Here is a 26,583-nt window from a genome sequence, read left to right on the forward strand (position 1 = left end):
GTGGGGTGGGGTGGGATTGATGGGGGTGGTTGGTGGCGGTTTTCGAGGTGTTTGTTTTCTGTTTTTCTTCTCTTTTCTTCTCTTCTTGCCCTGTCAGGGTTCTGGTCTCGGGGACCAGGCTGCTTTCAGGCAGCAGGGGGGCAGCGCGTCTGCCCCTGTTCAACCTTGTAAGGATGATTCCTCAAAAATAAAAATTTGTGGATGAGCTGCAGACCGCGTTCATCACCGGCCGCTGGATTGGTGACAACGCGCTGTACCTCCAAGGCCTGATCGACTGGATGCGCCTGGACGTGGGCGCGGACGGCACGCCACGGCAGGGTGGTGCGCTGTACTTCTTGGACATTGAAAAGGCGTATGACCGGGTGCACCGGCAGTGGCTGTATGCGTCCGCGGAGGGACTTGGGTTTGGGCCGCGCGTGCTGCGCTGGATCCGCCTGCTCACTGCCAACGGCTCTGCCCGCGTGTGTGTGAACGGGATGCTCTCTGACGCCTTCCCAGTGCTGAACGGCTTGCCGCAGGGCAGCACCGCCTCACCACCCCTGTGGGTCATCCAGATGCAGCCACTGACGTCCTTTCTGCGGCGGCAGGTGGAGCAAGGGGCACTGCGCACGCCCCTGTTACCCAGCGGCGAGCAGGCGCCACCGGCTGCCCACCACGCTGACGACACGACCCTCACGGCGCGCGACCCGGCGGTGGACGGGCCGGTCCTGATGGCGGCAGTACAGCTGTTCTGCCGCGCGTCCAACGCCCGTGTCCATCCGGACAAGAGCAAGGCCATGGGCCTTGGCAGGTTTGCGCACCTGACGGGCCCTTGCCCACACACGGGGGTGCCATTTACCACTGGCGCCGTGACGCACCTGGGTGTGCCCCTGTCGTGGGACTCGGATGCGGCTGCAGCTGACTTGTACACCCGGCGGGCTCGCGGCATGGCGTTTGTGGCGCGTCTGTGGGCTGCCCTGTCTCTGACTCTCGTTGGCCGTGTGCACATTGCGAAGCAGGTGCTGGCGGCGAAGCTGGCCTACCACTTCAGCTTCCTCAACCCGTCGCCTGCGCAGCTGAAGGAACTCACCGACCTGGTGGGCCACTTTGCTGCGCGCTCCATGCACGCTGAGGACGCCAGCCTGGTGTCGCACGGGAACCCGCTCCTGCTGCCAAAGCGGGAAACGGCCTGTCTGCCGTACAAGGATGGGGGTGTCAACCACGTCGACCTGCCTGCGTTCCTGTCTGCCCTGCAAGCTAAGACCTTCGCCCTCCTTGCCCAGCCAGGCCGGCAACCCTGGAAGATGCTCACCCGGGCGCTGCTTACTCATGTGCGCCCGGACTCCGCCACCACGTGGGCGTGGGTGTACAGCGACGCGCCGGCGCCAGCGGGGCTGCCTGCCCGGCTGGCGGCCGCGGTCGGCCACATGCAGAGCGCGGGCGTGGAACAGCATCCACCGCAGCCAGCACTAGGGCGCAGAAGTCGCGTCCAGCGACCTGCACCCCAAGGCACTCCGCCCATCAAATTTGATACCCTCTATTTACAGAACTGCCCCGCACTCTGTAAGCTGCTTCCTAGGCCGAGAACGCTTGCTGCCGTACCCCTAATAAACGCACCGTCCTCCCTGCGCGTATTGTCCAGCCTGCTGTACGGTTTGACAAACGCTTTCGAATGGTGTTGAGAAAAGGCTACAGTCAGTGGCGGGTTTCAGGAATGCCGGTTTTTCCCTCGCGCTTCCCAGCCATGCCAGCTAAATGCCTGGGTATTGGGATTGATAATCCAGTTGATACCTGGCAGCAGGGCAGCGCGCGGTGGGTAGCTGCTCCCCTCGCGCATTGCATGGGTGCAAATTCATGCTTTTGCGCAGGGGGCAGGATGCCCTCATAAATCCTACGCGCGCAAGGTTGGGAGTCATTGCCCACCCGTACCCCAACAAGCTATGCATACCCAAGCTGCCACACAACAGGGCTGTCGCCGGCAACCAATGGCGCGAAAGCTGGCTTGCTGTCACAATGGGCCTTTTTCCCAGCCTCGCAGCGTGGGCGTGGCTACCTAGAACCCGCATGCACGCTGGAGAGCGCCCAGGAACATCTGCGCTATGGAAGGGGCCTTGGGGCTACTGTCCCACGATGGGACTTACCGGGTCGGGATCAACGCGCTCCCGCGCGGGAGAGGTCGGGCTGGCGCCGGTGTCTGTTTGGACGCGACTTTTGCGCCCTAGTGACGGGGAAAGCGGCACCAGGATTGGAAGGGCGGGCCCGCGCGCATGAGCTCCAGGCTTCCAGTGCTGCTATCTATGGCCTATGTGAGAATTGTTGGTGCAAGCGGCCAGCGAAAAGGCGCTGGGCAGCGTTGCTAATTGCTTGCATTTCGGTCGGCATTTGGTGCGAGCCCTTGGGATTGGGCTACGCGATGTGGTCAACACATAATGGTGCATCTCACTTAGATTATAGCAGGAATGGTGCGGCAGTGCCGGCTGCAAGGGTAACTTTGTCCAGGCATGCCCCGCGACATGCTAAAATGGAGTGCCCGCCAGCGTCACCGATATACAAAGGCTTCTTGGCAGTCCTGCCCTCTACTATAGAGAGCCTGTATGTGCAAGTACAACGCAGCCAGGGGGCGGTCTCCATGCCGCATGGGTTGTGCAATAGGGTGGTTGACACGCGTGCCGACCACCAAGCTGCGATTGCCTGTCAGGCCACGCCACAGTAATGCTCTCTGGTGCGGGCCGCTGCAAATTGCGCACAACCAATGTATACAACTACACACGAAGTGGCGTGGTCGGGTGCACCGCCGGTAGAGTGGTACCACCGTCGCAGACATGTCAGCATCCCCGCACTCGCACACGTCAAGCACCCTCAACCGTTCGCAACCGGCATGCAGCAGCCTAACTATACAGCACGGCCCCCAACTTCCCATCATACAACCATCGGCCCAGAGTCAAATCAGCAGTGGAAGGCCAGGCGCTGGATCTAACTCCTGAACACAATGCAGTGCACCACAGGGCAGCGCCAACAGCGCACCATACCACCGTGGCTTTTCCTCCCATCCCTGGTCACGCCACGATGGGGACCAGGACGCATAGTGCTGTGGCCAATCGTGCATGGCCCCCCAGTTGCAGCGCCAGGGCGTGATGCCGGCCTACCTGGTGCAGAGGGCGGGCGGAGGGGAGAGCGGTAGAGTGATGGGCGGACGCAGACAGGCGGTGGGGTGGTGCCAGTCTGAACATGGGTATGCCACGTGCTCGTGGCGAACCCTGGATCAAACCCCGCCGGTTTGCCGTGGCCCCCGCCCGTCACTAGGGCGCAGAAGTCGCGTCCAGCGACCTGCACCCCAAGGCACTCCGCCCATCAAATTTGATACCCTCTATTTACAGAACTGCCCCGCACTCTGTAAGCTGCTTCCTAGGCCGAGAACGCTTGCTGCCGTACCCCTAATAAACGCACCGTCCTCCCTGCGCGTATTGTCCAGCCTGCTGTACGGTTTGACAAACGCTTTCGAATGGTGTTGAGAAAAGGCTACAGTCAGTGGCGGGTTTCAGGAATGCCGGTTTTTCCCTCGCGCTTCCCAGCCATGCCAGCTAAATGCCTGGGTATTGGGATTGATAATCCAGTTGATACCTGGCAGCAGGGCAGCGCGCGGTGGGTAGCTGCTCCCCTCGCGCATTGCATGGGTGCAAATTCATGCTTTTGCGCAGGGGGCAGGATGCCCTCATAAATCCTACGCGCGCAAGGTTGGGAGTCATTGCCCACCCGTACCCCAACAAGCTATGCATACCCAAGCTGCCACACAACAGGGCTGTCGCCGGCAACCAATGGCGCGAAAGCTGGCTTGCTGTCACAATGGGCCTTTTTCCCAGCCTCGCAGCGTGGGCGTGGCTACCTAGAACCCGCATGCACGCTGGAGAGCGCCCAGGAACATCTGCGCTATGGAAGGGGCCTTGGGGCTACTGTCCCACGATGGGACTTACCGGGTCGGGATCAACGCGCTCCCGCGCGGGAGAGGTCGGGCTGGCGCCGGTGTCTGTTTGGACGCGACTTTTGCGCCCTAGTGCAGCCACTCAGCCGCCAGCGGCGCCGCCACAGTGGCGGGTTAGCCTGGACCAGCTGTGGGTGGCTAACGCTGCGGGGGCTGTGTCCTACGTCCACTACACGGGGCGGCTCTTGGAGCCTGGGCCTGGCGTGCTGCCCCCGGCGGTGGATGGGGCGTGGCAGCCTGCCTGTGTGCTGCAGCATCGCAAGCCGTGGCACCTGCGGACCTTTGAAGAGCGGGCGGCGTACGATGCAGCATCACCAGGGGACCGGGCGGGGGCGTGGCCTCGGGCGCCGTACTTCCTGGCGCCGGTGGCTGGGGTGGTGGTGCACCCGGAGCACTGCCGGATTGCGGGTGTCAGCTTAGCGGACTACACGGTGCGGGACGTGCGGCGGGCCATCACCGCGGCCAACCCGGCCGCACCTCCGGCTCCGGCCCGCCCCGCAGCCATGCCGTGCCCGGCGCCAACACAGCAGGCAAAAAAAAAAAAGGCGGGGGCTTCGGGGCCCCAGCTGGCGGCACAGTCGCGGCTGGCGAAGCGGGAGGCGGAGTGGCAGCGTGCAGCGGCGCAGCTGACCACCACGGCGGCGCAGCATTTCCACAATAACCCGGTGGCTCTGGACCCCTGGCTCCACCGCACCTCCGCGGCAGCCGGGCTGCAGAACACGCCGGCGAGAGAACTGCAGTCGTATGCGTCCCCGTCCCAGCAGTCGGGTGAGGGGCCGCGGCGGTCCGCGCGGCTGCAGGAGCAGGCGGCGGGAGGGGCGGGACCTAGCACTGGGCCTGCCACGGCGGCGGCGGCAGCAGCGGCGGCGGTGGAGGGCGACCCTCGCATGCCGCCCCCGGATGCGTCCCTTCTGCGGGGTACGTGGCGGAGGCTGTGGGACGACAGCCACGCCAGTCGGGGGGCAAAGGTGCTGGTGTACCGGCTGCAACATGCTTACCTGCCTTGCGGGCTGTACAGGGCGGGCAAGGGCATTCGGCCACGGGTGACCACGGGGTGCGGGGGGTTGGGGGCGCACTGTCCTCACCCCGCTGCGGGCCACCTGGCCCGCGGGCGTGGGCCAGCCTGACGCACATCTTCCTGGAGTATCCGGCTTATGCGCAGGCGAGGACGTGGCTGCAGCAGCTGTGGGCCTGCGTTGCGCCCCAGGCAGCGGCGCCACCAGTGACGGACGCGGGCTTCATGCTGGGGGACCGCATGGGTATGTGGGCCTCAGGCCCGCGGGGGGCGGGCGCGCTGCTGTGGAGCACTTTGCGGGCCACCTTCTTGTACGCCGTCTGGTGTGCGTACTGGTCCCGTGAGCCTGCTAAGCAGACGTCGGAGCATGTGGTTCGGGAGGTGGTCAGCGAGCTGCGCAGGGTGATGCAGCTGCGTTTCACTGCCGCCACGCTAACCCCTGAAACCCTGTCGGCTCTGCCCACTCAGCTTCTCACCGCACAGCTCAAGGCGGCTAAGCTGGAGCACTTTCTTGCCATCTGGTCGGCGGGTGGCGCACTTTGTGAAGTGGAGGAGGTTCAGGGTGGGTCACCGAAGTTGAACTTGCGGCTGACACTTGCATCACCTGTGCAGGCCCCCTAGGCGGCGGTTCTTTCCAGGCGCTGGCGTGGCGGTATATCGTCATCAGCTTATCTGGCGCCCATGTATTTTAGCTCTGGCTGGCGTCGCAGCACCTGGGCGGCTGTGGGACTTCCTGCACAGCGCGTCTTGCAGTGGGCTGGAGCCCGCTTAGTCAGCGCCACATCTGGCCCGTTTAGTTTTCTGCTTGTGTCTCCTCTGCCGGTTCTACTGGGGTGTTGCTTAAGCAACCGACTTGTGGGGGTGGGGTGGGTTTGGGCGGGGCGAGTGCGTAGCGCTGGTGTTTCTTTTTCTGGCGCGCGGTGGTGGTGGTTCTTGCGGTTAGGCTGTGGTGTAGGTTGGTGCTTGGGTTAGGTCTGGCGGTGTTTTTGTGCAACCCCTCCCGGGGGGCGGGGGGGCCAGCCTCCTGCTCTGTCTGCCGGGTCGGGGTGGGGTGGGGTGGGATGGATGGGGGGGTTGGTGGCGGTTTTCGAGGTGTTTGTTTTCTGTTTTTCCTCTCTTCTCTTCTCTTCTTGCCCTGTCAGGGTTCTGGTCTCGGGGACCAGGCTGCTTTCAGGCAGCAGGGGGGCAGCGCGTCTGCCCCTGTTCAACCTTGTAAGGATGATTCCTCAAAAAAAAAAAAAGCGCCGTCACCTGTACTGGCCACGGGATTGGCGGCAACGTGCGCCTCCAAGCGCTGCTCGAGCTCCAAACGCAGCGAGGGGTGAAACAGCAGGTATGTGGGGAAGCGCCACTGCTCCCGGTGCGCATGTGGCAGGTCGGGCAAGGACAGGGTGAGCAGCACACCGTTGTGGTCCCCAGGCGCCCCATACGTGCGAGCGACATCCACCACCCACGGCGCCGTGGTGGCACTGACATACCGCCGATCCAGGCGTGCAGGAGTGGCCGGCTTGGGCGTGGCCGGATGCGTGTAGCCCTTGGCGCCGCCACGCTTGCTCGCCCAAGGGTCCACCAGACTGAACTGGGCGAGGAGGCTGGCAAGTTGCGGGGCACATGCAGCACGTGACGGGCTAGGGGCCGCCTCCTGACTGGCATCTGTGACACAGTTCCAGTCCCCACCGACAACAAGCACCCTGTCCGTGGCCAGGTGGGGATGCAGCCCGGCAAAGAAAGCAGGCTTGTCCGCCACGGCCGTGGGCGCATGCACACACACGAAGCGCAGGCGCAAGTGACCCACGTCCCAATCCCAACATACCACACGGCCCGCCGCATCCGTTGACGGCGGCTGCAGTACGCAGCCTGGAAGGGACAGCCGACTCCGCGCCAGGATAGCCGCCCCACAGGAGTGGGGCGACGCTGCCGGGCTGGCAGCGAGGCAGTGGCGCCACGGAAGGCACGCCCCCTGCGCGGCACGAAGGCAAGACTCCAGCGCCGTCGTGTCAGTAGCGTGGGTTTCCTGCACCATCGCCACATCCGCCCCAACTTGCTGCAGGTGCGAGACCAGCGCCCGCGCCTTCAACGGCGAGCCCAGGCCGTTGACATTCACTGTCAGCAGCCGAAGGTTCGCCGCGCCCACTGGTGGCCGCATTATGAGCCCCCGCCGGCCACGGCAGCGCCGTGGCGGTTGCGGTTGCTGTTGCTGATGTGGCGTTTGCCGCGGCGGCCGCCACCCTGGCTGGACACTCCAGGAAGATGTGCGTCAGGCTGGCCCACGCCCGCGGGCCAGGTGGCCCGCAGGCGGGGTGAGGACAGTGCGCCCCCAACCCCCCGCACCCCGTGGTCACCCGTGGACGAATTCCCTTGCCCGCCCGGTACAGCCCGCAAGGCAGGTAAGCATATTGCAGCCGGTACACCAGCACCTTTGCCCCCCGACTGGCGTGGCTGTCCCACAGCGGTGTGTTGCTGGGGGTGTTGTTTCGGCTTCTGGGCAGCCTAGGGCTGCTGCTTTCGTGTTTAGGTGGTGTTTCGGTTTCCTAGGTGGTGAGCAGGTGGTCTCTCCTTCTCTTCTCTTCTCTTTCTTCTCTTGCCCTGTCGGGGTTCTGGTCTGCGGGACCAGGCTGTCTTCGGGTCTCTGTGCCCAGCAGTAGGGGGGTAGCGTGTCTGCCCCTGGTCAACTCTGGAAGGATGAAGCCTCAAAAAAAAGACCACCTGCTCACCACCTGGGAAACCGAAATACCACCTAACCACGAAAACAGCAGCCCTAGGCTGCCCAGAAGCCGCAACAACACCCCCAACAAACACACCACAGCTGCCTAGACCGACCCACGTAGGGGCCACTGAGGGGGCCTTGCCCCACCACACCAATCCCTCAGCGAGGGCACACCACACCAAAGCCTCAGCGAGGGCACACCACCACGACAGCGCCTACAGAAACCCACACAAAACAACACCCCTACTCGCTTCTACCCTTGTGCACTAGGCGTCGTCCGTCAAGTCGATGACCGCGTCACGAGCACGTTCCAGCGACTGTGATGTGGGGTCCGTGCCTGCGCTGCCCGTTGGCTGCACTGTTGGCACCGGCAGCACGTGAACGGCTTCAGCCGCCAGCTTGGCCGGGAGCGCGACCTCCCCTGCCTTTATTGAGGGACCAGGGCCGACAGCCGTGGGGATGCATACAGCAGTGTTTGCCCCCGCAGCAGCATGGCTGGTACCTGCAGTCTGAGCATCAGCAGCAGCAGCCGCTGCCGAATGTGTGTTCGCTGCCTTTCTGGCGGTTCCAGCTTGTGTTGCTGCCGCTGCACCATATGCAGTACGTTGTTGCTGTTGCTGGTGAGCGGGCTGGTGCTGCGACTGCTGCAAGCGCGCCAACGCAGCTGCAGCAGCGCGTGCGGCGGTGGCGGTGCGTGGCTGCAGCATCTGCAGGGGCGGCTGCATGTGGTGAAGCCCAGCAGCACCACCTGGTGCGGCCGCACCAGCTCTCGAGGTCTGCGCAGCGCAATGACTGCTGGCAGCCGCAGCGGCCTGCGGCTGTGACGCCGCCGGCGCCGATGCGGCCGATTGCTGCTGGTACTGCTGGTGGGCAGCAGCTGGCCGCTGTGTGCGCTCCAAGCCGGCGGGCGCCGCAGCGCCCTGGAGACCAGAGCGAGCGCGGAAGGACGGAGCAGGATCCGCTCCAGAGCCAGGCGAGCCTGACGCAGCGCCCTCCTCGTCCGAGTCGAGGACGACCACCACCGCTTCAAGATGCGCCTGCCCCCAACCACTTCTGCAGGGACCGTTCTGAACTGTTTGGTGTAGAGCCTCAGCTGCCGCGGGTCCTCCTCCTGCTCCCGCGTGTTGCTTTACAGCTGCCCCATTCCCCTTGGCCGCCCCGCGGCTCCCACAGCGACCGGCGCTGCCGGTGGCACCGGTTGTGTTTACCATCCCACTGCGGCTGCCAGCAGCCGTGGGGCCGCCTGCCTCCCCATCCGCTGCAGGCTCGGAATCCGAGTCCAGCGTGAGGTCAATCACGCCCTCCTCAATCCGGCGCACCAGATCAGCCTCAACCCCAGCCAGGTCAAAGTTCGCGGCGCTACTGCCGTTGCTGCAAATAGCCTCCGAGGCTGGCGCGCCGCTACTGCCTCCGGGCCCAGCTCTACGTCCCGCTGCTGTGGGTCCCCTCCAGCTCTCGCTCGCGCCGGCTCCTGGTCCGCTGCCCCCGCTGCTGACATTTCGGGGCAGACTGCCCGCAGAGCTGGCACCGGCGCACAAACCCGCCCTAGAGAGAGGCAGCTGCCCCTGCCGCTCTTCAGTCCGCTTCTGCTGTGCAGCGGCCACTGCCCGGCCCAGCGCATTCGCAACTCGCTCGCAGGGGCACCACCTGCGTTGATTAACCAAAGTTAATATACAGATCCAGCACGTGTTGATGCTGGTGCTTTACAGTCAAAGCGCAAGCAACTCCAGACCCATCCCCTGCGTCCCCAACAGCAGAACGGAAGGCCAAACCCAGGGGTAGGAGTAAGGACTCAGAGCGCTGTCCTCACCTGTTGTCACTGCAACGCCGCTCGGCGGCTGCAGCAGCTGCTGCCGCGGCATTGGCATAGCGCTGCGGGCCGCCCTCGCCGCCGCCACCGCCGCCACCTAGGCGCTGCGGCCCCTGAGGCATGAGGCGTTGCCGCTTTGCCCGGTCCATAGCGGCCTATGAGCGTGCGGGCCATGAGTAATGAGTAGAGGTAGAAGGGCGTGTGGCTTGATCCAGGTCCCTTGCCAAGGTGTGGTTGTGCACGTACCGGCACTCATGACACGCACGCCCCTGTGGCCCACCCTATGGCACCCAAATGGTGGTAACGATCCACAAACCACTGCCCTGCACCATTTGCAATGTGCCAATGTGCCGATGGGCGATTTGCAGGAAGCGCGGCAAGCGAGTTTGCTTTCTTCCAAGTAAAGCGCCACCCATAGCGGTCATCGCTGGTCCCTCAGGTATTCTGGCCGGTCTAACGACAGCTTCGAGAGCCTACCGCCCTGCTTATGTGTCCTCTCACCCGAAGCGCCACATCCCTTAGGCTGGCTGGATGTGGGTTGTGCTGTGGGATAAAGGCGTGCGAGCCCAGCCGGCCACAGGAGGGGCCGTCGAAGCCCACACCCGTGCCGCCCACCCCCTTGGCCATCAGCTCCTCGCACTCGGCCGTGACCTCATCCAGCAGATTGTAGAACACCCTGTAGCAGCCAGGGAGGAACACGAAGCAGAGGTGCGGGTAACAACAGCAGCGCTGGCGACTTTGCTGTGAGGTGGAGCGTCCCTGCGGGTACGCTGTCAGGGGCATCGGTGGCAGCAGTCTGCTGCTCCACCGTGCACAGATGGCCGGCGACGGGTCCGCGGCGGCCGCCATGCTGGCCACCGCAGAAGGCTACAGCAGCGCGTCTGTCAGCGTCTCCCGACAAACAACGCGGGCAGACGGCGGCGGCAGCAGCGCCTTGGCGGGACCCGCATCTGCCCGTGTCGAGGTCATGGGTCACCTGATGGCCGGCAGTGGTTGCGCCAACAAAGAATACTGCTCTCGTCCTTTCTCTGGTCCCCTCACACACAGCACCGTGCACGCGCCGCGCATGCTGCCAATTTACATGGGTCCTGAATCCGTGTTGTTAGCACTGCCGCTGCCAACCATATAACCCCTTGCACCCTGACAGCCCGTTCCTGTGCCCGTTCCTGCCCTGCCGGCCATCATTATCTACCCCCGCCCACTACCCCCCCCCCCCAGCCGTCTGATTGGCTCCGCTTCCGACTATTCCCCTGGGCCCCGCCCACTGATGACTCAGGACTCACTTGTCGTGCGGGCCGCGCACGTTGTGGACCAGCTCATGCAGCATGGTGTGCAGCACAGACTCATACGGCAGGAAGGAGTCCGGGTCACGCGCGGGCCGCAGCCGGACTGTGCGTGGAGGGACAGGCGCCGGAGCGCGTACGGCACACTAACGTCATGGGACGGGACAAACCGTTGTCGTGCAAGCTTATGTTTACATCCCGGACATTGTCGATTACGCACGGGATGGGGCTACTGCAAGGTACCCGTACCTTTGACCTCGCGTGTGCGGCCGCCGCCGCCGCCCACATTAAGCCCGAGCAGGTTTGTTTGAACCTGCGTGGTCAGTAAAACCGGCGAATCTTTCTGACAGCGGCATTCTGACAGGAATGATGAAGTGTTGGACACTTACGGCTGTATCCTAGCCGGAGTAGGGGCGGCTAACAGTCAGACTGCTTCGCAAATTACTTCACTACTTACTGTATCGGGTAGCTCACTGAGCTTACATGGGTTTCGGGTCAAGTCCTTGCATGGTGTATTGCACACGCACTCTCGGACTCCCCTATGTTCTCCCTTAGTTCTGACCGATATCTCAACATGAAGCATACAGAAAACCCCGTACGAATAACGCAGGCACCCGCGTTAACGTGGCTGGTGCGCAAACCACTGATAGACTCACGGGAAAGAACTCCGACAACAGCGGGACCGTCCACTCACGCCGGCGCATGATTGGCTGGACCTGCACATCAGCCAGGATGTATGTACGTCCAGCTCTCAGTGGGCGTCAAAGACTGGCGCTAGGGCTTTCAAGGCATGGCACACGGTCACACGGTACATGTGTGGAGCGCGGCCGGAGCCAGCAGCTGTACCACTCCACGCAATGACGGCACGAGTCCCCACACTCCAGCACTGTGCGCCCAACAACAATGCACCAAAGTGTGTCCACCTGGTGCGCAATTCGCTTGAGCATGGCCATTGCTTCCGCATCCCTGCTCCGCGCCAGCGTGCGGAAGTCGTGCACCCGGAAGTCCGCCTTCGAGTCATAACGGGACATCGCTGGTTCAAGGCGTGGGCACACGGCGTGGGGCCCCTGGCGTTTGTTGCAGCAGGGGAAGCGGGGTTGAGCCTGTGCGTGTGTGGGAGTATGCGTCTGCGCATATGCCAAGGGCCACAGTACATATCGAGAGTAGCCCATCCCCTTGGCAACCAAGTGCGCGAGGAGTCAAACTTCTACGCCGTGCAGTCTATTTGGTAGCGAGTTGCCGCTGCAAGACATATGAATTCCTCCAGCACTTCTGCTCACCCTTGCCAGTTAATCCTCGTTATTTTGCATCATCAGCGCGCTCGGCGGTCCAGCTGTCAGATCCCAGCACGGGTTCAACCCAATCGAGTCGGCTATGCCGTTAAAATAAAATGCGCCCTGAAGGGAACTCTTGAGTTGGACACAGAATATTTTAATCAGCCATGGAAAGCCGTGCTTCTTCATGTAAAGTAAAACAATACATATATCTCAGCCATCTATTACTGGTATCACATATGGCTCTTCAAGTGGGATGAGTCCTCATCGGCGAAGCCCCATCTGCGGGTTTGACCAGCGTGGCACCTGTTTCGGGGTGCACTCACCTGTGCAGGCCTGTGAAACTCGGGTAATTCAATAACCGGAAGCTGTGTCTGGGCAAGTGGGCGTTGGCCACAGCTATGGCACGGTGTAGCACAAGGGGGTAGCACCCAGCAGGAGGGGGTGTTGAGGGTATGCCTCACCTTCTGCCTCGCCGAAGGCTACCGGCTCAGCTTATCCATGTACTGGCACGCATGCACTTGTCTGACAGCGTGAACGAGTGCGGCTGGCTGAGGTGATGGGTCCGAAACCGGCGGCGCGGGGTTCCGAGACAGCGAGACCAGCGCTGGGGCCGACGCGGCATGGACACGTGATTCCACCTAATCTGAGACCTGCAATGAAGGGCTAGCGTTGCTGCAGGACCGGTACGCTCATGTAGCTATTGGGTGGTACGGCAGACAAAGGGGCTTGCGTTCCACCCTTTGGATGTGGTTTTAGATAGATGAGGTGGCTGACAGGGGCACCCCTGGTGGTTGAGTACACCCGCAAACCGTTTGGAACAGGGGCCGGGGGATAGATGGGGAGCAAAGACTACCGTATACCGGTCGGTATCATCGGTTCAACACGCATCCCTCCCCCGCCCGCCCACACATTCACCACTTGCCTGCCCCAAACCTCCCCCGTCTCCCTGGATTACGCTACCCCTACCCCACCCCACACGGGGGCGGCACCATGCCGGGCGGTCTGAATATGTTCCCCTCACCCATGCGGCTGAGGAGCCGGCCGAGTTGACTGCTCGGACAAGTTGCAATGTCTTTTATATGCCACATGTATCCTAAGTGTCAACGCAATTCAACAGGCACGCGGTTTTAGCGGTTTGTTCTCCCATCCCACAATGGAGTGGAAAAGCGTGGATGACACGCTATGCGCTGCTGTGTACGCCATTCTCGTCTGCCAAGGCTCCAGAACGGTCTGGTAAGTCTGGGGTTGGGGCGGGTGCAGGTTTGGGCGGGGGCAGGTTTGGGCGGGGGCAGGTGCAGGTTTGGGCAGGGGCAGGGTTGGGCGGGTACAGGTGCAGGTTTGGGCGGGGGCAGGTGCAGGTTTGGGCAGGTGCAGGTGCAGGTTTGGGCGGGGGCAGGTGCAGGTTTGGGCAGGTGCAGGTGCAGGTTTGGGCGGGGGCAGGTGCAGGTTTGGGCGGGGGCAGGTGCAGGTTTGGGCAGGTGCAGGTTTGGGCAGGTGCAGGTTTGGGCGGGTGCAGGTTTGGGCAGGGGCAGGGTTGGGCGGGTACAGGTGCAGGCTTGGGCGGGTGCAGCCACTAATCCAGCCGCGCCGCTTGGGCGGCCTCCTCAGCGCAGCTGGCCATGGCGTGCCGTCCTCCACGCACGCGGTGATGAGGCGGATATTTGCCGCAGCACTCAGGTCGCGGTTCCTGTTTACAGGGGACAACAGGGACACGGATGCTGCCGTGTCATCCTCAAACCCCTGCCCCTCAAACCTGCCCCTGCCCCTGCCCAAACATGCACCTGCCCCCGGATTAGTGATGGTGGGTGATTGGGAGTGTGTGCTGCAGCGTGTGTGTGCTGCACAGTCTGGAGGACAGGTTGATCCTGTCCTCAGCCGTCCGGCCTAGGTCCGCGATGTGAGGAGCTAGATGGGTTGATCCTGTCTTAGCGCTAGCCCTCGTACACCGTCCGGAGTGGTTCGTCTGTCCTAGGCGCAAACTCAACACATTGCTTCGGCGTGTGGGGACGCGGCGTTGGCGAGAGCCACGGATGGCCCTAATACCGTAGGGGCATGTCGCACCCGTGGAGGGCACTGTAGGTAGACACTGCAGATGAGATGACGGTATGTCATTACATAATTGCACCGTTGGCGATTCCCACCCAACACACCATGCGATAAAGTTCAGGTGTAAACCGTCGCGCTACCCGCGTCCATCACGTACACACTTTACTGGTCAGAGCTACATCTGTGCATCCCTTCCAAGCGACGCATCTAACTTTCCTCCGGCCCCAAGCCTCTTGTCGAGCTTGTTGGCCAATCGACCCTTACACTCAAGCAGCAACGTGCCTTCGTGTTTTTGTCACTTCTGCCCGCTCGTGCATACACGGGTACTCTGGTTGCAGCCACACCGCTTGCACCCAAGACACCGCAACCCTTCAATCACTAAGCTGACTGCACGCTAGGAATGGGCCCCCAACCTGCCTTGAAACGACTTGCTAGATTAAGCATAAGCCCATTCTCTTCCCCCGCATGAGCCACTTCATTACTTCTTGGCATCAACGATGGGAAATGCCTTCTCGAACGCAGTCTGCTTGTCGCGGCAGCGCGAAAAGCGCAGTCTGCAAGGTGCACCATGGACACACCAGCTGGTCATCACGGCAAGGGTGACACGTCCTTCACCTACAGCGGCTGGCTGAGATAGTGTATCAGCGTTGGTACAGTGGAGGACCGTAGGGTCCAAGATCATACACCCCAGGGCCCATGCCGCTGACCGTACAGCAGCTACCAAAGCCCTACAGCAACGATAAGCGCGGGTATCCCGCCCCATGACCACCTAGTTGGGTCGTCAAGTAGGGTGCGTGTGTGCCTGGCGTGCGTGTCGTGGGCACGCCTACCCCCGGCCTGTCCCGCGCCCACATCCTTTACGCAGTACTTACCCATACCAGTCTAGGCACTGCGCATACTCCTTGAATTCCTCCGGGGACTTCTCCATAATTTCCTTGTAGCTGCAGCGAAAGCGCAAGTTCATCACATGAGCCCGGTAAGTTTTGGGTGCTGCACGCTAATGCTGCGAAATTGTGTATCATGCCACAGCACAACGCGCATCCATGCAAATGGTACAGGATGACAGCAGTGACAGGCAACCGTGACAGGGTGCGATGGGACCCGACTTACAGCTTGTTGGTCGCGCGCACAAGCGCTTCCGACTCTGGCTTGCAGTCCTCCGGCCAATCATGCTTGCCCTTGCACTCCACAGCAGCTTTGTGCTCCTTCTCGGCACGGAACACAACGTGCCGGCTCATCGCGTAGAGCTCATGAGAGTAGGGAACGCGTACAGTATTCGAGGTCATTGCTTCTCGTATCAAACGCTAGCAAATAAGGAAATAAGGAACAGCACTGCTTAAAGCAGGGCCCTGGCTTAAAGTTGAGGAGCTCAAGTACTGTGACCGCGTCACAACGTTCACAAACGCTCCGAACCAGCTATGTAGGTGCACCAAGGCAAGGCGAGGTGTACTTGACCGGGCAAGGATGCATGCGCAAATGGTCCGGCACGATGTGTGTGTGTGTGTGTGTGTGCGATGGTGACCCGCCCCCGGACCTTCAAGCCCCGGACTGCCCTGCTGACGCCCACCAGCGGCGGAGTCCGGCTCCCACCGCCGGCGGTTCAAGGGCATCTCTCACGATCTTCTTCGAATATGTTTTGCCTCTTCCCTTCACTGACGCGGCACCACCGCGCACATTTGCCATGAAACGATGCCACTGATGCAAATCTATCGAAACCAGGGGGGGGGGGGCCTGATCGAAACCGTCCTGCAACAAGCAGCAGCAGCAGCACGTAGCAGCGCTTGGTGGGCATGTGCCAAGCTACCAGCTCGTTCCTGACGCCCCTGGCATGTCGCGTCAGGCCTCCCCTTTCACCTAGTTCCGAGGAGCAAATCCCGGCCCCGTTCGCTGTGCAATCCATCGTCCTTCGTTACTCCTCCAAATACCACCATGTCTGACATCTAGGTTTCGCTGGAGCGCTGCGCTGCCGTGACGGGCCGCGAGGAGGGCGTGGCTGGCACACATTGGGTTGTAACCTCCGTTGCTCAGCCAGAGAGTAGTGTATACTTAATACTGTGAAGCTTCTGTTGCCCCTTCGCACAGCTTCACAGCTTGCACTGTGCACAGTCGTCACAAGGAAGTCAAAGTTTCCTATTTGACGAGCTTGCGCAGTATGGTAATCGTTTACTCTGAGACAACTATAGTTTAGTTGCACGCCTGCAGTGAACTGCTGGAAGCTTGAAGCTCTGGGAAATGGCCGCGAATCGGGCGGGGCCTCTGCCCCCACACGACCGGGCTCGGCAGGAGGCCCTTACCCACATGGACCTCTGGAAGATAATGCGCAGCTACGTTGGTTCCATGATCGAGGGAGCGCCCGGCTACAAGGGCCTTGTGCTGGACAAGGAAACTATGCGTATTTGCGCGAATCTTTACGGGCGAACGGAGCTGGCGGAGCACAATGTCGTGCACGTGGAGAACCTGGAGAAGCCAGACGGCAGGGCCCACAACGAGTTGAAGGTGCGCAGGCTCGCTTGCGCAACCCTTCGAGTTCATCCGATCACCCCACGGCGGGAATGGACCGTGCACATATGCTATATTGCGGCCGCAGCTATGACACACTCTGCACTCCTTGCATGACAGGCAGTCTGCTTCCTGCGGCCAACCAAAGAGAACATCGCGCTGCTGAAGAAGGAGCTGCGGGCGCCCCGCTACCAGAGCTACAACCTGCGTGAGTTTGCTGGCAGGGCGTACGGGAACCTGGCGCACCTGGCGGCGTGCTGGTTCCCGCGTGTGCATGGAGGGGCGTAGCTGTCCATGAAAGTTGGAAGGGGAGTTTGAGTGTGAGCACTCATGTCTGGGCTGAGTGTGCAGGATAGGAGTTCGCGGGGCTTCGGTCAGTTCGGTGGCCTGCGCCTTCTCAAGCCGCGAGCACGAACGACCAGCAATGAACGGTGCATATGGGACCGACTCCGTTGGGACAGGTCACGGCACAGCAAGCCATGCCTCGAAAAGTACCTGTGCCTTCGCTCGGACCGCACGCAGACTTCACAAACCTGCTGAGCTCCGTCAGCACTGTGTTTCTGCAAGACCTGGCTGAGGCGGATGCGGCCAAGGAGAGCGTTCTGGAAGTGCAGGTAGGCCAGTGGCGGTTGATCACCAGTGAACACATCTGCATTTTGCACATACTGTGATAGGCACATCCCTGTACGGACGGCTAGGGATTGGCGCACCGTGATAGCGTCGTGGGAAGGGCGACCCCGCTGCTCCCGGGGCTCGTCTCCTCGGCGACATGCCATTCTCACCATCAGCTGTGGTGCACACCGGCTTCCTGGTATTGCTTTGCACACGACATGGGCACATGTTCGTTGCCTACACGTTGACGCCTTGCAGGAGAACTACGCGGACTTCATGGTGCCCGATCCCTTCCACTTCGTGGTGCCGGTGCCGCGCAACGACCTGCTGTTCGCGGTTCGGCAACCGGGCGCCGCACCCTCCGCAGCCGAATACGAGCTAATAGACCGCTGCGTGCAGGTACGTGCGTGCGTGCGGACACAGAGCCAGAGCATCAGTTTGGGCGGGCGGGTGGATGGTGCGGGGCCGGATTCATAGGTGCGTGTAGGATGGGTGGGTACGCGGCTGCAAAGGCGTCTGTCAGGGTGTGCGGTATAGGGTAGGTATAGGGAGACGACATGCGCGTATGTGCCTGAATGGGTGGGTATGATCATAAAGGATCGGGCAAGTGCTTGTGGGTGGGGGTGGTTAATTGTTGGGGGTGGGGGTGTGCCAGTGCCCCGGCGCGGGGGAGGGGAGGTAAAGTGGGTAAAAAGGAAGCGCAAAGGGGGGACGGAGGTCAAGCGGCGAGGGAAACGTAAGGAGAGCAGCGTTGGAATATGTTACATGCAAAAGCAGGTTAGGAGTGTGGCTCATTCGTTGGTCAACCTGGCTCGTTTCCTTTTCATGTACCGTATCTCATATGTAACCTGCTCGTGGCGTTCCCTGCATCACAGGGTCTGTCGGCCGTGTTCCTGGCGCTGCGCCGGCGACCCGTAATCCGCTACCAGCGGGGGAGCGAGCTGGTTGCGAAGTTGGCGGAGAGCCTGCACAGACTCACGTACAAGCAGGTGCGAGAAGACTGTGTACGGGTGTTAGCTGTTGGCTTCGGGCGCAAATTCATTGCACGGGGGCTTTGTTAATGGGCAACAAGCACAGCAAGGACTTGCACCTGTCTGGTGGCACGCCCGCGAATGCCCTGCACTTGAGTGCTCTCCTTGACGTGCAGGAGGCGGCGGTGTTTGACTTTGGCGCCTCACGGTCGGCGCCGCCTGTGGTGCTACTGCTGGACCGGCGGGACGACCCCGTCACGCCGTTGCTCACACAGGTGCACGCAAGCGAAAGGCGGCGGGTGCGGGCACTGGGGACAGGTGGAGCCTATGATCTGACATTTTGTGACTGATGCCTTGTCCCACGAACAGTGGTCTTACCAAGCGATGGTGCACGAGCTGATCGGAATCCACGATAACACCGTCAAGCTGACCAGCGGCAAGGTGCGCTCTGCGGGAGGGGCGGGAAGGGTTCCAGCAGGGACAAAGCGTAAGGCCACCGCCCAGGGCCCGTCCCTTCAAGAGCAGGCGCGCTGGTCGCGCCCTCACCCCGACCACGGCTGCGTTGTGTCTGCCTCGTCATGCAGGTGGCGGAGCAGTTCCGCGATGTGGTGTTCGATCCGCGTCAGGATGACTTCTTGCGGCGACACCAGTACCGCACCTATGGCGAGGTGCGCGGGTGGACTTCGTGGGGGCGACAAGGCATGTCATGGCACTATTGCCATCCCGCAGGATCATGCCTTACGGCTGGCGCGCAGCGGGCGTGGGCAGTAAATCAGCACGTCCTAAACCCTTGCCTGGTCCCGGCACTGCCCGCAGGTCGGCGCTTCGGTCAAGTCAATGGTAGAGCAGTTCCAGTCGGCCAGCACCAAGCACTCGCGGGTGGAGAGCCTGGAGGACATGCGACGATTCGTGCTGGAGCACTCGGACTTCCAGAAGCTGCAGGTGGGCGCGCGCATGTCGTGGATGCAGTGGTTGCAAGCTGTTGGAGCTGTTGCATGTTGTTAATCTGGACACAGGGTTCACATGGAGCAGGGTCACCGCAGTCGCTGCAGTCCTGTAGTCTTACCGTACCTAGATGTCACCCACACCTGTCCCTCGAGTATCCTACCGTCGAATCACAAATGCCACGCTCTGTTGGGTGCCGCGACAGGGCAACGTGTCCAAGCACGTCAACCTTATGACGCAGCTGAGCGAGACCGTGTCGGGGCGCAACCTGATGGACGTGTCCAGCGTGAGTGCGAGTGGGGGCATGACACTGCGGCGCCGTGTGGGCACCAAGTACCCGTGCTCCGTGTCAACGGACTGACCTCTTGTGTATCCTTAGACGCTTTGCATTGCGTTGTCACTGACATGCATGCTCCATTGGCAAAAATCTCATCAATGACGCACAGGCGGAGCAGGAGCTAGCGAACCCGGCGGCAAGCCTCACGTCGGCGGCTTCGTTTGAAGAGCTGCAACAGATCCTGCGTGGCACCAAAACCCAGGACGCGGACAGGGTGGGTGCTAGCTAGTCATGACCGCTGGTCATTGCAACATACGACAAGACTATCCGGTTTAATACAACTTAGCCGCACTAGTCCATCCGGCGGTGACACGGCCTTGCACCTGTTGGAATGTGCGCCAGTCCGCCTCCAGATTTCGCCTGTGCCGCGCGCTCGACCACCGGCTATGCTGACTGTCTCTCCCACCCGTCCGCAGGTACGGCTGGCGATGTTGTACGCACTGCGGTTTGAGTCGGACACGCCCCGGGTGCGGCAGATGCTGGACTACCTGGCCACTGCGGGCGTGCGGGAGCGGTGAGGCGTCAAGGGTTGGGTGCGGCGTGGGCGCGGAGTGGATCACGTCGGTGAAGGCGGGGTAAAGGGCTGGTAGCATGAGCTGCCGCCACGGGCGGAATGACTTGACTTACAATGTGGGCTGGACAAGACAGAACGTGTCGGTATCACCACATGCTGACATGCGTTAGCGGATGTTGATGAAGGTGCCCACGCCTGCGCATAGGGAGCCCCGGCTGTATGCGGCTGTGGAGGCGGTGCTGCGGTACGGCGGCGCGTCACGGCGCGCTGGTGACCTGTACGGCAGCCGCAACCTGCTGTCCAAGGCTCGGAACGTGTTCAAGGGACTGCAGGTGAGGCTGATGAGGACGTGCAGGCTTGCACCGGCGCCACGGCACTAGGTCCGACACTGTGCTCATGGCTACTCCATTTGCACCAATATAGCTTGTGAAATTGCGCAACCGCTGGGGACACATGTGCTTGCCGCCGTTTTCTGATTTGCAAACGAGGTCATTGGATACTGAGTACCGGTAGCGCTTTGCACAACATTGTGTGAAACGAACGGCCAATGTTGCCCCTTTGCAGGGCGTGGACAACGTGTACACGCAGCACACGCCGCTGCTGACGGAGACGGTGGCGGCCCTTGCGTCGGACCGGCTGGACCCGCTGGCCTACCCCTACATGGCGTCCACAGGGGACGAGGTGGCCACGCTCACGGCCAACGCCAAGCGGGCGCCGCCGCGCGAGGTTTGTGGGACGACTTGACACGCCCACCGTATGTTGGTCGTCTACATAAAATGAATTGATCTTAGCGTAATGATGGCGGAATTTGTTTGATCACCTTTCTGGGTAGCGGGCTCACGCTTCCTAGGAGAACGCCGCTTAGTATTTCTTGGTTGAGCAGTGGCGGAGGCTAAATGAAACACGGTCAGCGTGTGCAAGCGCTCTCTTGCATTCCAGCGCGGCAGTCGTAGGCGGCAGCCCCTCCGTGTCACAAGGACCCGCGTCTACCCTCACCGCCTGCTGTCCTCCTCGCCCGCAGGTCATCGTGTTCGTGCTGGGCGGCACCACGTACGAGGAGGCCAAGGCGGTGGCGGAGATGAACGACCGCGCAAACGCCGCCGCGAATGCGGGTAGGCCTGCAGACATGCCCTTGCCTGCAACGCATGCCTGACGGCAGCAGTAAGCGCGCATGACACAGTTCGATGTTCTGCGCCACTGAATAATACTGTGACAACATCGCACTAAGTTGTACATGAACATGCAGGTCCGGGAGTACCCGCGGGCGCGAGCCCCAGTGGCGGCCAGCTGCCCACGCCTCGGGTCGTGTTAGGCGGAACCGGCATCCTCAACTCGCAGGTGCGCAGACCAGCACATTTCCATGACATGGGCCATGACATTTGAGACCGCTGCAACCTGAGTCCCACAACATGCAACGGCTGATTGTTTCCATGCCGCCCTGGCCGGTTGCTATGCAGATGTTCCTGTCGGCGCTCACGTCAGGACTCAACATTCCGCAATCAGCACAAGGAGCGGGTGTCACGAGCAGCGGCTCAGGAGGGTCCTTTGAGCGTTCAAGTCTCATGTGAGGTGTCACTGATTGCGCCCCGCGTGGAGTGGCGCAGCAGTGCGTGGGGGCTTGTTGAGTTATTGCAAGCATTAATTCGCGCGCTAAAACCGCGCGCACACGGTTCTGCACGCTACCAATACAGTGAATGATGCTGGGAGACGGGGGGAATTAAGGTGCGCAACGCGAATTGTGACGGCGGGGCCACGGTTGTGCTGGCGGTGGTGGAGTCGAGGCCTGTTGAACACGGGCGCCCCGCAGGATGAATAGTGATGCAGATAGTAGACGCTGTTGCTGGGTAATGGAGCAATGTTGCCGGAGCACATGCAGTTTGCTGTAAGTCCGTGACTGATCAAATGCCGTAACAGTCAATAGCTGTGCGCGCGGAGGGCCAGGGTTGCACAGTACGCGACCCCAGTCGGCCTACGGTTTCACAAGGGCAAGCACTAAGAGAAAGAAACAATACTTTCGGACAACCCCCCAACGTTACTCAGCAACTGCACTGAGCTCAAGCCAACTATTTGCCGGTGTATCCGCTGGGCTCTCGGTGACACTGGCAGCTGTGACCGGCTGAGGTCACCAGCTGGCCCACACCGCTGTCGGCCACACCGGTGGCGACCGTGCCTCCGCAAACACCGATGGCGCCACAGCCGTTCATGCCCCACCGGTGACGCCCGTGCATGACACCGCTGACGTAAGCGGTTCGAGTAGCGTGTCCATGCTCTCAGCCTGCTCAAGGCATGACGAGCGTGTAGGCCCAGCCCGGCTGTGAGGCGCGCACACAGCGTGGGAAATTAATACAAAATCGTGCATTGCATCCTAAGCGGCCCCGTAGCAACAGCAACTTCCCTAGCTGCCCAGCACGGTGCCCCTTACCCGGGTGGTCATCTTGCTTCCAACGGCGCTGGGGGACGCCGTTGTGTTGGGCGTGGCGGTTGTGATGCCGAGACTGCTGCCCATGATTGCCCTGTCGGCAACACCGGCATGCCAGACGCAAGCGCTTGCCGCGACGGGTTGACTTCCTTGATCTGCGAGCCGCCGGCAGCGTGGCATCGGTGCCGCCATCAGCACTGCCTGCACTGGCGGTGGCGCTGCTGGCAGCATGCCGCCCATCGTTGCCAGAGCTGGCAGGTGCCTTGTAGGCCGGCAAGGCCCGAAGGGAGTTAGCTCCATGACTGGCAGGCAGTCCGAAGTTCCGCATCATCATGGTGTGCAGGTCAATGCCGGCGTGCTGCCGCCGCTAGGGTAGGCATGGCTGCCCCTGCCGCCGATCATGGCGCCCGCTGCCTCACTGCCGCGCCCGTCGGTGGTGGCGCCTCCGGCGCCGGTGCTGTAGCCCATGGAAACTAGCAAATGCATGTCGCTGTCCGCCACACTGCCGGCCGCGCTGGCATAGGCCACGGCCAGCCAGCCCGCAGACAGGTGCACGTCCGTGGGGACCGCCTGTGGCGGGGCTGACCGCGCGCCTGCGGGCCGTGCGCCAGCAGCATCGCACCAGGCCGTAGTTAACTTAAGGATGAGACTTCTCCAGGAGGTCACGCTCACCGGCTGGCGGACCATCTTATCCCCTTATGCACCTTCGAGGTCGGGGCTGGAGTGCTGGACGGAACACGCGTCCTCAGGTCTGCAGCAGGTGAACCAGGGGTATCCCGCCTAGGGCGCGAGACCTGACCTAAGGCGGGGTGTACTTTCTTAATTCTTAGCCTGCGCTGATGGCGCGTGTGCCTGTGCGGTGGTTCCGGTGCGCGTGTCGGCCTGTGGTATCTGCGCGCGCGTGCCGCAGCTTGAGTAGACAGGCGTGCGTGCTGGTCGGGTAGCGGCTGCGCGTTGCATCGTGTGCCGTGCCCTGCGGGCTCGTTGGGGGTGCCTGGGTGCCTGTTTCCCTCTTCCTTATGCTGATTTCCTGTTTTTCTCGTCTGAGAGGTTCTTGGGTTACGTCTACTCGTACAGGGGGGCCTCCCGTTGCCTTGGGCTGTCTATGGGTTTGCGGCTTTGCGCTTATGTTGCGGTGGTGGTGCATCTGGCTAGTTTTGAACGAGCCTCCGTGGTGCCTGTCACATGGCCGTCTCGCCTGTCTGACTGTCTCCACCTCCCTTTCTCCTGCCATGTAACCTTCCTCTCAGGCAAAGGAACACCCCTGATGTGACCGGTAAGGCACTCCTATTCCTGGTGACCAGGTAGCCTTGTGCCGGTTCATCACAGCCCCACAGCCAGGCGCGGCTAGGCGCGGTGTCCGTTCAGTCCAGCGGCCAAGCACAGACAGCCGCAGCACGCACCTAAACACAACTGAAGGGCCGTCACACGGCCGTCACATAGCCGTTCCTTCCTACCACTCGCCTGACCAGCTCTCCTCTCGCTGACGTCCTCGCATTCCGCTGTGCTAAGCCGGGTAATTGCTGTATTATCATGCGTATCAGCGAAGCGATCCAGGGGGGGCGAAGCCCCCCAGGATTGCCCCTGTCCGTGCCTGCCTGCCTGCCTGCCTGCCTGCCTGCCTGCCTGCCTGCCTGCCTGCCTGCCTGCCTGCCTGCCTGCCTGCGTTGACAAAAAGTGCCAAACTGGTGCAAACCGCGAGCGCCACGTATTATAAATTGCTATTCCCTATTGTAGAAAAATAGGCGGCAGGGAAAACTCGGCTGGAGCGAGAAGCGACCTCGCGAGTCCATGGACATCTTGACTTTCGCGAGGTCGCGAGGTCGCAAGGAAAGCAGCCCTGTCACGCGGATTCCACAAAGGAAGAGTTGCCAACTTCAAACTTTCCCCTTCGCACCCTTGTAGCCGTAGCACAGGCCAAACAATTCTGAAGTCCGCCCAACCTTGCCCGTGTTAGGGGTGTGGGCCGGCTCCCACACCCCTAACGTTCATAATGGTTCAGAAAAATAGCACCCGTAAGGTGTCGCTGCGAAGCGTTTGCAAGGACGAGGCAACGCTCGCAGCAATTAGGTTCAAGGTAGATTTTGTGGCCACGCCCCTTCGGTACCGCCTGCTGGACTTCCTGCGGCACTTCGTCGTCTGCCGAACGGACCCCGCCTTCCACTGCGCGGTCTGCGACACCAAGTGGCGGGAGCAGTGCGGACTGGCTGCGCGGCGTCAAGGACGTAAGCATTAAGTCTAGAGCGCTTTATGCTAGAGCGCATTATGCGCAGGTATCATTGACCTGCTGGTTGCTTCCCAATGCCCGCAGTGCGCGAGCGGGCTGACGTCTCGCCACAACAGCACGTCTTCCACCGGCGTGTGCCAACCATCGACATCAACCTGCTGCAGGAGTCCGCGGCGCTCATCACAACGTCCACGCATCGTCGCCAACGCCAAAGCCTCCTGTCGCATTTCTACGATGCGCACTTTGCACCGCTGCTGAGCGAGGACACGGGTGGCCCGGCCATCGACATCACGGCGCACCACCAGGTACGGGTCACTCCCTGGGACCGCGGTCGTGAATGCCTCATGTCTTTGACATATGCCCTGTCGTTTCCTGTCGCAGCTGGTGCACCACCTGCTTCAAGACGTCCTCACCAACCTGGAGCAGCACTACAGGGCGAACTTTCCCAAATGGGTTCGCAAGTACTGTCGTGCGAAGCTGGAGGTGAACGACGATGAGGTGCCGCTGGGGGGACTAGCGGGCATGGCGCTTGGTCAGCCGCAGGCGGGCAACGAGGGCGGAGCAGAGATGGACGAGGAGGACGAGGAGGACCAGGTGGGCATTGGGGTGTGCTCAGCTTCTTTGTAGATGCAGTCTATCTGATTGTATCCTGGGTCAGGCTGGGTTGTGCTCTGAGGCTGCCGTTGTTTGCCCCCCTGCTAATTAATGATGTCTGTAACTCCCCGTCGGCAACAGGCGCTCAGCAACGCACTCACTCACCCACCTTCACTCACCCACTCACCTTCACCCACTCACTCACTTACTTCGCAATTCAGGTCAGGCAGGGGCCCAAACCGGGCGCTGCTGCGTCTGCTGGTGGACAAGTACGCCCACCTGGTGGTCTACGTGGACGAATACTACACCAGCCAGGTACGCTGTGATCTTCACAAAGCAATGCGCACAACGCTCAATGCACACGTACCTTACCTGGCCCAAACCTATCTCTGTGTCTGAGCAGGTGTGTGCGAAGTGCGGACGGCGCCTGCTTGGTAACGGGCAGCGCTGCCTGGAAGTTGTGATTCCGTTTGGTGGCTCGCGTGCCCGCGACGTCCAAGTGTGCCAACACTGCGGGACTGTGTGGGTAAGTGGGATGGCAGGTTTGGGGCAGGTTTGGGGCGGCAGGTCGGTTTGGAGATGATGACACGGGATGACACGGGATGACACAGGGCGGTTTGGAGATGATACGGGGTGACACACGGGATGACACATGGGATGACACACGCCCTGTTTGCATGTTGAACTGCAGGGCCGCGATGCCAACTCGGCTACAAACATGCGGCACGCGCTGATGGAGATGCTGCTTGGCAAACCGCGGCCTGCAGCCCTGCGACCTGCTGGCGGCGGTGGCGGTGCAGGGCCTGGCGGCGGCGGCGGCGGTGGCGGTGGCGGTGGCGGCGGTGCAGGGCCTGGAGACGGCGGTGGCGGGGGTGGTGGCACCGCGCCTACCGGCGGCAACAGCAGCGGCCACGGCGTTGGGCCCGGTGGTGGCGGCGGCACGGGCGGCCCTGGGCCCAGCGGCAGTGGCGGCGCGCATGTTCGGAGCAGAGGGGGCGGGCAAGGCCACGTGGAGGAGGACAGCGCGGCGCCGCCTTCAAAGCGGCGCCGGCGCGCAGGTTGAGACCTGCCGGTGTTGTCTGGTTAGCGACCTGTGCTGACGAGGATGGCGTAGCGGGCAGTCAGCTGCAGCGGCAGGGGTGTTTTCCTTGCTGTCTGGTTGGCCTGCTGCCTGCTGCACTAGTGCTTGATAGCTGGGCGCGACTGGGCACATATGGCGGGCGGTGCCTGTACCAACCGACCCCGGCTATGTCCGGGAGATGAGGCTAGTATCGGAACCTTCGGCCTCAGACGGAGGACGTGGCGTGGCGGCACAGCCCACTTTTCCCTTGCAAGGGAGAGCCACCTTTTCTTGTCATGCCTGATGCCC

General features: G+C 61.9%; 3 protein-coding genes across 4 annotated transcripts; 1 reads left to right on the plus strand and 2 right to left on the minus strand.

Moving 5' to 3' along the window:
• Positions 1-7,533: 7,533 nt before the first annotated feature.
• On the minus strand, positions 7,534-12,409 carry CHLRE_07g333850v5 (uncharacterized protein). 2 transcript variants are annotated; one of them, XM_043064236.1, is made up of 8 exons: positions 12,054-12,409; positions 11,697-11,840; positions 11,430-11,489; positions 11,023-11,086; positions 10,774-10,879; positions 9,992-10,166; positions 9,491-9,645; positions 7,534-9,327 (listed from the first exon to the last, which is right to left on the minus strand). In XM_043064236.1, exons 2-8 carry the CDS (start codon positions 11,802-11,804, stop codon positions 7,947-7,949), a joined length of 2,049 nt encoding a protein of 682 aa, XP_042922803.1. In that variant the 5' UTR covers positions 11,805-11,840; positions 12,054-12,409; the 3' UTR covers positions 7,534-7,946. The 2 variants fall into 2 exon arrangements, with proteins under 2 accessions (XP_042922803.1, XP_042922804.1); XM_043064235.1 differs by having other exon boundaries at positions 11,697-11,876.
• A 1,740-nt stretch (positions 12,410-14,149) lies between these two features.
• On the minus strand, positions 14,150-15,559 carry CHLRE_07g333900v5 (uncharacterized protein). The gene is made up of 3 exons (XM_001700062.2): positions 15,207-15,559; positions 14,969-15,037; positions 14,150-14,650 (listed from the first exon to the last, which is right to left on the minus strand). The coding sequence occupies exons 1-3, from the start codon at positions 15,380-15,382 to the stop codon at positions 14,575-14,577; spliced, it is 321 nt and encodes a 106-aa protein (XP_001700114.1). The 5' UTR covers positions 15,383-15,559; the 3' UTR covers positions 14,150-14,574.
• Positions 15,560-16,139: 580 nt separating this feature from the next.
• On the plus strand, positions 16,140-21,873 carry CHLRE_07g333950v5 (uncharacterized protein). The gene is made up of 17 exons (XM_001700116.2): positions 16,140-16,592; positions 16,716-16,803; positions 17,118-17,209; positions 17,466-17,606; positions 18,083-18,196; positions 18,355-18,453; positions 18,548-18,619; positions 18,763-18,846; positions 18,995-19,120; positions 19,329-19,409; positions 19,570-19,674; positions 19,877-19,974; positions 20,180-20,306; positions 20,539-20,700; positions 20,996-21,086; positions 21,221-21,312; positions 21,432-21,873. The coding sequence occupies exons 1-17, from the start codon at positions 16,395-16,397 to the stop codon at positions 21,540-21,542; spliced, it is 1,881 nt and encodes a 626-aa protein (XP_001700168.2). The 5' UTR covers positions 16,140-16,394; the 3' UTR covers positions 21,543-21,873.
• Positions 21,874-26,583: the final 4,710 nt, after the last annotated feature.

The sequence above is a fragment of the Chlamydomonas reinhardtii genome, chromosome 7 (assembly GCF_000002595.2).
Source record: "Chlamydomonas reinhardtii strain CC-503 cw92 mt+ chromosome 7, whole genome shotgun sequence".
In the NCBI taxonomy this organism is placed as follows: Eukaryota; Viridiplantae; Chlorophyta; class Chlorophyceae; order Chlamydomonadales; family Chlamydomonadaceae; genus Chlamydomonas; species Chlamydomonas reinhardtii.